Source organism: Eumetopias jubatus, unplaced genomic scaffold, assembly GCF_037043125.1.
Source record: "Eumetopias jubatus isolate StellerSeaLion01/CBP00866 unplaced genomic scaffold, mEumJub1_p1.0 scaffold_14, whole genome shotgun sequence".
NCBI lineage: Eukaryota > Metazoa > Chordata > Mammalia > Carnivora > Otariidae > Eumetopias > Eumetopias jubatus.
This window is the reverse complement of record NW_028274820.1, coordinates 57,040,097-57,052,457: the sequence shown is the minus strand read 5'-3', so window position 1 is coordinate 57,052,457 and position 12,361 is coordinate 57,040,097. Positions and strand designations below refer to the sequence as shown.

The 12,361-nt window shown below is 38.0% G+C and overlaps 1 protein-coding gene across 4 annotated transcripts in view; it reads right to left on the bottom strand.

The window, feature by feature from the left end:
* Positions 1 to 4,625: 4,625 nt before the first annotated feature.
* The window catches only part of CCDC126 (coiled-coil domain containing 126), a 49,621-nt gene continuing 41,885 nt past the window's right edge, over positions 4,626 to 12,361 (bottom strand). For all 4 annotated transcript variants that reach the window (XM_028119366.2, XM_028119365.2, XM_028119367.2 and 1 more), the window contains one exon: positions 4,626 to 6,434. In XM_028119366.2, coding sequence (XP_027975167.1) covers positions 6,250 to 6,434 — 185 coding nt within the window. In that variant the 3' untranslated portion in view covers positions 4,626 to 6,249. The remainder of the gene's footprint in view (positions 6,435 to 12,361) is intronic.

The following is a 12,361-nucleotide window of genomic DNA, read 5'->3' as shown; positions in this document are numbered from 1 at the left end:
TTAGTACTAGATTTTACGGTGACAGAGACTGCTGTAGGTGAGTTGATGGTGCCCTGAATCCCATGGTGGGCACAAGAAATGGCCCTGAGGGTAGACTGAGAAGATTCTGTTTGCCCTGGAAGAATCTGCACTAAACCAATCCCTCCCTTCACTTTATTCCAAGATTGGATGTAAGAGACACTACTGTGGCAGGCTCGTTTATAAACTCCCAAATACAATAGCCTGGTGCTCCCAACCAGTTCCCCAGGAATGGGTTCACCTCCTATGATCCCTAAACCCTGGCCATCCTGGGCACCAGGATCCTGGGGGTGGGGGCTACCATCAATGCCTGGGCACCAAATGCATATTGTGTGATGCCCTGCAGACTGTGCTCGCTGCTGACCCAGGTCTTTAAGAACAAAGTAAGGAGTGAAGAGAGAAGCAGATCTCTTCTTGAATCAAAGGAGAGGAATTCCTACGTCGTAGAAACAAAATGCACTGTACTGAAGCCAAGATTAGAAGAACAAAGGGTAAGACATGGTGGTCAAGAGCACAAACTCTGGAGACAGACCCTTTTGGGTTTGAATCTCTGCTGTATGGTCTGTAAGATTTGTGACCAGAGCCCCCATATCCAGTTTCTCTGCATCCTAGGCCCTTATCTAGAAAACGGGGGTAAGAGAAGCTCACAAAGTTGTTTTGAAGATCAAATGTAATACTGTACCATGAAGAGCAGAGTACAGGGCACAGTCCTTGGTAGATGCTCAATAATCATTCTGACCACAATGATCCCACTGAATGGGGGGCATCATTAAAAACAAATCCTGGGGTGACTGGGTGGCTCAGTCAGTTAAGCGGCTGCCTTCGGCTCAGGTCATGATCACAGGGTCCTGGGATAGAACCCCACATTGGGCTCCTTGCTCCACGGACAGCCTGCTTCTCCCTCTCCCTTTGCCTGCCACTCCACCTACTTGTGCTCTCTCTCTCTGTAAATAAATAAAATCTTTAAAAATAAATAAAAATTAAAAAACAAATAAAAAATAAAAACAAATCCTTCCCTGCTGTAAAGCTTTCCTCCCAGAGCACATTCCAGTTTTGAATAGTTTTAATATAGGAGGTGTAGAGCTTCCCCCAGGAGGCAGGCCAGTCACCCTTACCTGGCAGAGGTCCCCTTTCTGTGCCCTCCTGCTTCACTCATCCACTCAAGGCTTTTGGACTGAAACTCCCAGTTCAGATTCAAAGAAAAGAATAAAAGGGAATTTTTTCTCTCCTTTTCAAACTCATGAAGATGAGAAGCAAACAAGCAAACAAACAAAAAAAACATTTATCTCGAAACTGAACATAACCTAAGGTTATGTGTAAATTTCCAAACACCAATGGCTCAAAATTTTTGTTCCCTCAAGCCTTGATACCATGTTTACCATGGTAAGACTAAAAAGACTAAAAAGACCTAAAAAGACTCCTCAGAACCATAGTTTAATTCTTTGCCTGAAAAATTGGTAAATATTAAAGGGTGGGAAGGTGGATGAATTAAGCACCTGAGATAGTTAAATGAAAAATGATTTACTCAAATGAACGATGCTGCTAATCAACAATTAGAAGCAATGTGAAGTTATATTTGATCTAAGGACTCAAAGGAGGTCCTAAAGTCATTCTGGAAATATGTTTGAAAGATACAGACATTGGTAAAACCTAAAAAGCATTAATTTTTAGAAAAATCTTCATAGCCTAACTTCCTTACTTAAATACAGACTAATATTACTGAGCCAAAAGATGCAAAATGACAAACTTGATCTGATTAAGCATAAGTCGGACTACTAACCAATCGCCTCCCAGCTCTCTAACCAAATTATGGATTAGCCACTCGACATTGTATTCCCAGTCTTTTCCCTACTCTGCAAAATGCTTCTAGCCTACTGTTTATGATATAAAACAAGGTCTGAGGATGATCAACCATTTTGGATTTTCCATCCTTGTAGTTCTATCAGATGGAGATATTTCACCACTTTATTTTGCCTCCCCCAAATGGCTATTAACCATACTTTACTGGATCACCCACTACCACCTAAAATAATGACAGCATGGGATAATGGAAAGAGAACAACCTTTAGACTTGTCCCATACCTAGGTTTAAATCTTTTGTTTGCAAACAAAATATCTAATAATTGAGCGAAAGATACATCAGCTGTGATATAGCCACACAATGGAAAAGCCACGAAAGTTACATACTTACTGACCTGGAAAAAAGTTCATATGTTATACAGAAAGAATGTCTGGGGGCACCTGGGTGGCTCAGTTGGTTAAGCAACTGCCTTTGGCTCAGGTCATGATCCTGGAGTCCCGAGATCGAGTCCCACATCGGGCTCCCTGCTCAGCAGGGAGTCTGCTTCTCCCTCTGACCCTCTTCCCTCTTGTGCTATCTCTCATTCTCTCTCTCTCAAATAAAATAAATAAAATCTTTAAAAAAAAGAATGTCTGGTATAATTTTTTTAAATATAAATAAAGGTATAGATGCACAAAGCAAAAGGTGTAGAATGGCTTAGTAACTACTTTTAACAAGTATTTATCAGGCACCTATTATGTGCCAGACACAGTTGCTTATGCCCAGATTATATCAGTGAACAAAATGAAGTCCCTGTCTTCATGGAAGAGGCATCAGAAAAAACACAATACATTAATATACAATTTAATGTTAGGTATATCACAACTATGAAGAAAAGTAAAACAGTACGAAGAGTGCTGGAGGCATGCTAATTTAGGGAGATCGTCAGAGACAACTTTCCTTAAAAAGTAACACCTGAATGTTGGGGGGTGGGGCATGAAGTTATCTGGAAATGAGAGTTTCAAGTAGAGGAATATTGTTTCAAGTTGCTGAGGCAAAAGCATGCATGTATGTCCCAGGAAGAGAAAGTCAATATGGCTGGAGATGAATTAAGAAGGAGTAGGGTAGTTAGAGATGAAGTTAGGAGGCAGACAGGAGCAAATTAGGGTTTTTCAGGCCACAGTGAGAATGCTGGATTTTATTTTAAGTAGAAATGGCAAGACAATAGAGAGTGTGGGCAGGAGAGATGAGATTCACATTTATATACTAAAGTGTCAACAGCAGTTATCTGTAGACAGAAAAATTTCAGATTTGTCCCCCCATTTTGGTTTTCTGTATTTATTCTTTTTCATATTCATTTCTTTCTCTCCCCTCAAGTTCTTTAGCTCTCTCAAAAGATGAACTCTACCATTCCCCCAACCAAAAGTTAAGAATCATTCAAGCCTTTCAATTATTTAAAAAATAGTTTCTATTAACTCATTCATTCATTCATGTCTCTTTCATTACATCATGTCCCCTTTTCAAGTAAAGGGGACTTCTCTAAAAAAAAGGAAAATAATATAACTACATCCATAGCTATTCAGCTTAAAGTGTTTGGTTAAAAACAGAACGCTGTTTGCAATGAAACCAAACATACAAGTCAGAGGTTCCTTTGTAAGCTATTAAGCCTTCTGAGCCAGAATTAAATAAGATGAGGCAGATTCTATAAATTCAAAAGAAGGAAGAACATTTGTTCTATTGTTCTTTTCTATTGTCACTAGAAAAGCTGACCTGAGGGGCGCCTAGGTGGCGCAGTCCATTGGCTTAGGCTCAGGTCATTATCTCAGGGTGGTGAGATAGATACCCACAATGGGCTCGTGCTCAGGGTGGAGCCTGCTTGGGACGCTCTCTCCCTCTCTGTGAGCCCCTCCCTCTTCCCACGTGCACGTGCACGCATGCATGCGTGCACACTTTCTCAAATAAATTTTTTTCTTTAAAAAAAAAAGGCACACCTGAGCCTCTATACACTACCTATCTCCACAGTCAAGGTCCTAAGTATTTCTTGAAGACAAATGAGACCCAAGTTATCATTAACTATGTGAAATAATGTTTAAATTACTTCTTTTGCCAGTATACTGCTTAAAGATATTCTGAAATAACCCAAAGGAACTCTGAAATAAATCTGAAAGTTTTTAGTGTGTTTAGTGATGCCCTCTATGCTGATATCCTGATTAAGATTACCTGAAAATATAAATACTATGGTATGACTTTTAAAAGCTCAACAGTAGGGGCACCTGGGTGGCTTAGTAGGTTAAGTATCTGACCCTTGTTCTGAGATCAAGCCCCACATCAGCCTCCATGCTCAGTGGGGAGTCGGCTTGAGGGTTCACTCTCTCCCTCTCCCTCCTCAAATACATAAATAAATCTTTTTTTAAAAAAATGGAAAATTGCCTTGTTCATGATAGGAGAGTCTAAGTTCAGGCATTGATGGGACCAAGTCTGGGGATTATGATCAGAGGTGGTTCCTAGGTTTGTACCCTCAAGTTGAAGTTTACTGTTGAGTTTTTATTTTTTAAAGATTTATTTATTTATTTTAGAGAGAAAGAGAGCACGAGTGGGAGGGGACCAATCTCATGACCCTGAGGATCCCAGGACCCCGAGATCATGACCCAAGCCAAAACCAAGAGTCAGCCGCCTAACTGAGCCACCCAGGTGCCCCTGCATTGTGTTCTTTCGAAAAAGGTATCTGCAGTTGATAGAACAAAACCCAAAATTATCTAAGATTACTTTCAATCATTTACCACTTACTAAATGTACAACTGCCATTAAAGAAAAAAACTTATAACGCTTTGTAAGTACAAATAATATATTTTATTGCATCCCTGAAAACAAAAACGAAAAACAAAAATGTCCACATCTACTAAGACTGAACAATTATCCCAAACTTCACCTGGCAATGATATAGAATTAATTTCTTCACATAAAGATAAGAGTATACAGAAAAGAGTTTAGAAAGCTACCTTTCATGAAACAATATTTTCTCATACTTATTTTAATAAAGCATTATAATTATTGCTACTATGTGGGGTAGCATATTATAATAACGAACAATACAATATCCAAAACTAAATTCAATATAGCCTAAATCAAGAAGCTACCTGCACTTAAGCAGTTATTATAGAGAATAAATACTATAAAATATAGGGCACCATACGGCAATTAAATTTGCTACAAAGGAAATTTAAATAAAGGTGTATTTGCTCTATCCTAGAATTATCCAAGATTAGGATCTCTTGTGCTATATACAATAGCTGTTTTCCTGAAAAGAGAATCAATCTTCATAACTTAAATTATATTTTAAATGCTCTTAATTGTTTTTAAGTGGTCATTATATAAAATGAATACCTAATGTATCTGTTACACAAATCCACAATTTCATAAATGGCACTCTTATATAATGCCAACATTTCCAAGCAATTTAATGCAGCACAAATACCTTTATTATACACACCTGGCTAAAGACCTTAAGCATCCCAGACTCACAAATATTTCAGTCTCTCCTCCACTGTCAACATAACAAAAGCAAAAATTACCCAAATGAGGAAATAATGTGCTTTCCACAGATCAAAGACACTCAAAGGATTAAACTTTTAAATTAATATTCACGTATGTGAAAAATCATGAATTAATACTTTACTTATTTTTAATCTCATAAAAATATCTTCTATTCTTCAGGATATATGTAAGAAAATGTTATGTATGAGTTTAGAGATTACTCTTTTTATGTTACTTGTCTCAATGTTTAGAATAGGTTACGGACAGTGGCCATTAACCATTTCAAGATTATACCCTTACAAATGTAATTTTTCAAAATATACAATAATTAACCTCCAGTTATTCTGAAGGATAGTGCAAATGAAGACATTCTTTGGGTCATGATTTCAAAACCTTATTTTCAACATTATACTTCCTTTCTCTGCTCATAATCTGAGTAACAAAATATAGTACTGGCAGTAAGCACATTTTCTAATGACTATTAGTATAACAGTTAAACCTACTGAGAACAAATGACAAAATGATTCAATGACAATATTCTCCACTTGTCTAAAAAACATGTGATATATTTAAATAAATATTTTATAGAAATGAACCCATGTCTTTCAGTGTTTTTTTTCACCTTGATCTCAAACACAAAAGATTTATACAAAGATCACCTACCTGCTTACTACATCAACCATGTTACCAAATTCCCTTTAAGGATATAGTATAGCATTGAGGAGACTTGCCTAAAAGCAAACTAACTTTTAAAATTTATGTACAGAATTAGAGTTCTGTGAATCCAGCATATTCCTCAGAAATGCGTGGGGCTTTTATTGTACAGTATTATTCTATCCCAGCCAGCAACTGAAAAGCTTTCTGCCACAGGATATAATCCACGGTGGGGATGTAGCAGCACAGGTGATCTTCGACTGCTATCTAATGCTGCCTGATGCATTTATCCTTTTATGTGTGGTGACTGGCACCAGGTTCCCACTAGTGCCATTGGTAGTGTTGGTTGCCGAGCCATTCACAACAATATAGTCGACCTTGTTCTCCAGCTTTACCAAACGTTGTAAAATGTCATCTAAAAGGACAGCAATTGTTCTTTTTAGATCCGCTAGGGGAAGAAATCAGAATACACTGTATTAAACACTGATAGAACACTTTATATTTGTGTTTTCCTAGTTTGGGGGGGAACTGAAACATTACTAAGTCATCAGAGAGAAAATATACTAGAGACAAGGCACTCACACTACACATTGGAAAAACCTAATTATTTTAATCAATAGCATCACATACAGAGCTTCCTAAAGGAATTTCAGAGTTATAAATGTGAAACTCACTTTCCTAGTGCAATAAAACACATTTAAAGTCTGTTTCGAAACTGTATTCCCTCTGTAAGGAACCCCATTTACCTTGAGTTTCTTAAGCAGTTTGTAAAGATGACTGTGGACAAGGTAGGTAAGGTAAAAAACCAGGTGCGCTAAGTAAGAAATTCAATGAAATGCAGAAACAAGAAACCTGGATCCTCCAGAAGCTGAAGTACGTGTGTGAGTGGCAGAGCCTTGGATTCAGGGCAGATGCCAGGAAACTGATTAGTGCAACAGAGATACTAGCAGTGGTACTGACTTAAATTTCTTCCAGAATGACAGGGAAGTTAATACCTCTTTGAGAGGTTAAGGGGTTTCAATAGGATTTACCTGGAAAGAATGAAATTATGACTCTTCCTTAGAATTATTTTTTCAAGCTTCCCAAAGGTACCTAGTATATATGAGGTACTCAGTAAGTGGCAACTAATACTGTTATTTTTTGCTGATCCCGAACCAAAAAAGCAACTCTAGCTCTAACAAACATCTAACAATTGTTTGCTGATGGTTCTGTTATAAAGAGAAAAAGCACAAGCAAAATAAAAAACATAAGTTGGATTTCATCAAAATTTAAAACTTTTGGGCATCAAAAAACATTATCCAGAAAGCGAAAATAACAAGCAGAATGGAAGACAATATTTGCAAATCATGTATCTGACAAGGGTTTACTCTCAAAAACATCTAAAAAACCCTTAAACAACAAAAGGACCCAAGTTTTTAAATGAGCAAAGGACTTGAATAGACATTTCCCCAAATAAGATATGCAAATCAATAATAAGCACAAGAAAAGATGCCCGACATCACAATGAGATACCACTTCAACCTAACAGGATGGCTATAATCAAAGAAAGGGAAAAACAGTATGGTACTGGAACAAAAATAAAAACATAGCTCAATGCAACAGATAGACTCCAGAAATAAACCTGTGCTTATATGGTCAATTAATCCATGACAAAGGAGGCAAGAATACACAATAGGAAAAAGATAGTGTCAGGCACCTGGGTGGCTCAATTGGTTAAGCGACTGCCTTCAGCTCAGGTCATGATCCTGGAGTCCAGGGATCAAGTCCCGCATCAGGCTCCCTGCTCAGCGGGGAGTCTGCGTCTCCCTGTGACCCTCCCCCCTCTCATGCTCTCTATCTCATTCTCCTCTCAAATAAATAAATCTTAAAAAAAAAAAGGAAAAAGATAGTGTCTTCAACAAATGGTGCTGAGAAAACTGGACAGCTTCATGCAAAAGAATGAAATTGAACCATTTTCTAACATCATACACAAAAATAAACTCAACAGGGATTAAAACCTAAATGTGAGACCTAAATTCCTACAAGAAAACATAAGCAGTACTTTTTTGACATTGGCCATAGAAACATTTTTCTAGATAGGTCTTCTCTGGCAAGGGAAACAAAAGCAAAATTAAAGTATTGGGACTACACCAAAATATCCACAATATATAAAGAACTTGTACAACTCAACACCAAATTAATAATAATATGATTAAAAATGGGCAGAGGACCATTATAGACATTTTTCCAAAGAAGACATACAGATGGCCAACAGATACATGAAAAGATGCTCAACATCACTTATCATCAAGGAAATGAATGCAAATCAAAACCACAATGAGGGGCGCCTGGGTGGCTCAGTCGTTAAGCGTCTGCCTTAGGCTGGGGTCATGATCCCAGGGTCCTGGGATCAAGCCCCGCATCGGGCTCCCTGCTCCATGGGAAGCCTGCTTCTCCCTCTCCCACTCCCCCTGCTGTGTTCCCTCTCTCTCTGTCTCTCTCTCTGTCAAATAAATAAAATCTTAAAACACACACACACACACACACACACACACACACACACAATGAGAGGGGTGCCTGCCTGGGTGGCTCAGTCAGTTAAGCATCTGTCTTCAGCTCAGGTCATGATCCGGGGGTCCTGAGATGGAGACCTGCGTCGGGATCCCTGCTCAGCAGGGAGCCTGCTTCTCCCTCTCCCCACTGCTCATGCTATCTCTCTCTCTCTTTCCCTCAAATAAATAAAATCTTTAAAACTTTTTAAATTTAGATTTAAAAAAAACCCACAATGAGATATCACCTTACACTGTCAGAATAGCTAAACTCAAAGCAAGAAATAACAAGTGTTAGCGAGGAGGGAGAGAAAAAGGAACCCTCATACACTATTAGTGGGAATGCAAATTGGTGCAGCCACTGAGGAAAATAGTATGGAGGTTCCTCAAAACACTAAAAATAGAATTACCATATAATTCAGTTAATTCCACTACTGGGTATTTACCCAAAGAAAACAAAAACATTAATTTGAAAAGATACAAGCACCCCTATGTTTACTGCAGCATTATTTATAATAGCCAAGATATGGAAGCAACCCAAGTGTCCATCCATAGATGAATGGGTAAAGTAGATGTATTATATATACAATGGAATATTACTCAGCCATAAGAAGGAATGAAATCTTGCCATCTGCAACATGGATGGAGATAGAGAATATAATGCTAAGTGAAATAAGTCAGACAGAAAAACACAAATACCATATGATTTCATTCCTATGTAGAATTTAAGAAACAAAACAAATGAACAAAGAAAAAAAGAGACAAAAAAATAGATTCGCAAATACAGAGAACTGGTGGTTGCCAGAGGGGTGGTATGTAGGGGAGATGGGTAAAACAGATAAAAGAGGATTAAGAGTACACTTATCTTGATACACCTGAAACTAATATAATAACACTGTTAATTATGCTTCAACAACAACAAAAAATTTTTAGGAGAAAATAAGCATTGGTAAGATATGGAGAAACTGGAACTCTCATACACTGCTGGTGTGAATATACAATGGTGCAACCACTGTAGAAAACAGTTTGGCAGTTCCTCAAAAAGCTAAACGTAAAACTACCACATGACCCTGGAATTCCACTCCTAGGTTTGTATACATTCCCCCAAATTGAAAAGAGACTCAGAGATACTGGTACACCAATATTCACAATAGCCCAAAGGTGGAAACAACCCAAGTGTCCACCAATAGATGAAGAGATTGACAAAATGTGGTATATGCATGCAATGGAGTATTATTTGGTGGATGATGTTCTCTCTTTTTTAGATGGGGGAGGGGAAGAGGGAGAGAGAATCTTTTTTTTTTAAGATTTTATTTATTTATTTGAGAGAGAGAGAATGAGAGATAGAGAGCATGAAAGGGAAGAGGGTCAAAGGGAGAAGCAGACTCTCTGCCGAGCAGGGAGCCCGATGTGGGACTCGATCCCGGGACTCCAGGATCATGACCTGAGCCGAAGGCAGTCGCTTAACCAACTGAGCCACCCAGGCGCCCCAGGAGAGAGAATCTTAAGCAGGCTCCACACCCAGCTTAGAGCCCCATGCAGGGCTCCATTTCACAACCCTGAGATCATGACCTAAGCCAAAATCAAGAGTCAGACACTTAACTGACTGAGCCACTCAAGTGCTCCAAAAGGGATGATGTTCTGAGACATGCTACAATATGGATGGATTTAAATACATTATACAAAGTGAAATAAGCCACACACAAGAAGGGACAAATATATGGTTCCACTTATGTGAACTACCTAGAATAGACACATTCATAAAGACAGAAAGTAGATTAGAGTTTACCAAAGACCAGGGAAATGGGGAAAGGGCAAGTTCTTGCTTAATCGTTAGTTTCATGTTTAGAGTGATGCAAGTTTTATAAAGTTAATAGTAATGGTTGTACAACACTGTAACTATAATTAACACCACTGAACTATATACTTTAAAAATGATTAAAATGGGGGCGCCTGGGTGGCTCAGTTGGTTAAGCAACTGCCTTCGGCTCAGGTCATGATCCTGGAGTCCCGGGATCAAGTCCCGCGTTGGGCTCCCTGCTCGGCGGGGGGCCTGCTTCTCCCTCTAACCCTCCCTGCTCTCATGTACTCTCTCTCTCTCTCTCACTCTCACTCTCTCAAAATAAATGAATAAATCTTTAAAAAAAATAAAAAAATAAAAATGATTAAAATGTCAAATTTAATGTTATATTTGTCATAGTGTTTAAAAAGTGAAAAAATATCCAAAAGGAGTAATAATAGTAGTGGTGGTGGGTGGTGGTAGAGGGTGATAAGAAAATGCTTATTATAAAATAAAACAAAAAATTAGAAACTATTTATTAAAAATAAAACAAGAAATCAATGTAATATAAAGTGAGGTGAAAACTTTATTTGGAGGAAGTCTAAGCATGGAAGAATGAGACTTTCCAAGAAGTGTATCTTCTGGCATCATTCATCATGAGAACTTACATATTCTAATTTGGTGGAAATGTATAAGAAAAAAAAAGTATAAGAAAAATCCTGTGACAAGAAGCATTTAGGGATGAAATGTCTAACTGTACCCCAAAGAGCATATACATCCGTATAGAGAAGGAAAGATAAAAACAAATGCAGAAAAGTTTTTAGCAAATGGTGAGTATAGATGAAAGATACAGGATGTTTATTATATAATTTGACCTAATTTTCTGTAGATTGAAAATTTTCAAAATAAAAGATCAGGAAGAAGAGACATTTCTTTATTAAGATCTTCCAATCAAGAGTTACAATAGTATTAGATAAACAGGAGAGACTTAAATATTTCTTAAAAATCTTTCAGCAACAAGACTAAAGGATCTGTTTTCCCTGGGGGTTACATCCTGTATATCTGAAGAGGTAGCAACATGGGCTAGAAAGGTCTAGATAGAACAGACTGGGGTGGGGGCGGGGGTTGTCGATCAGCATGTTAATATAAAATGAAGCTAAAGCCCCAGGATGTTTGACACCAAGCTGAGGTGTGACCTGAATTACAAAGGTACAGCCTAATCATTGATTAGAATTATGGTTTAATAACAAAGGAAAAGGTAGAACTAATGCAAAACAACTATTTGGTAATTTTACTTTAATAATGTCCTAAATTGTTAAATGAAGCCTTCCAAATATTCTAAGAACTGGGGTTGTTTTTTGAGAGAGAGAGAGAGAGAGTGCACAGGTGCGCGCTGGTGAAGTGGGGAGGGTCAAAGGGAAAGAGAATCTCAAGCAGGCTCCACGCCCAGCACAGAGCCTAACACAGGGCTCAATCTCACAAGCCTGAGATCATAGCCTGAGCTGAAATCAAGAGTCAGAGGCTTAACCCGCTGAGCCACCGAGGCACCCCTAAAATCAACTGTTTTAATAAAACATTAAAAAAACTCAGATTTCAACTATTTTGCTCCATGACATAAAATCAGTTGACAAAAATGAAACTACTGTTTCCTGAACCTGGGATTCTTTTGAATATACCAAAATTCCCTTTCTCTAAAATTCACAATATAATTTTATGTTTACACCTGATGGGATTACATATTTATGGGAAGTACATGTTTATATTATAGGGGAGTCCACAGTACTCATCCATAAAGCCCTATCACTGAAGGTACTGGCTTATTACTAACTCCTTTCCTGCCCCTTTTCAGGACCCCTAAGAGCTACTTGAAAGCAGTATCATAGCCATCCTTTTACTCTCAGGTCACAATTTTGATACTTATCACACAGCGGACACTCAACAAATGTTTGAAATAAACATTTGCTGAATGTCTGACTCGTGTGTTTGGTAGGTGATATCATTGTTGAGATTGATGTAAAGGATCAGATTTAGGAAATAAAACGCTTTTTTTTTTTTTTACAAGATTTT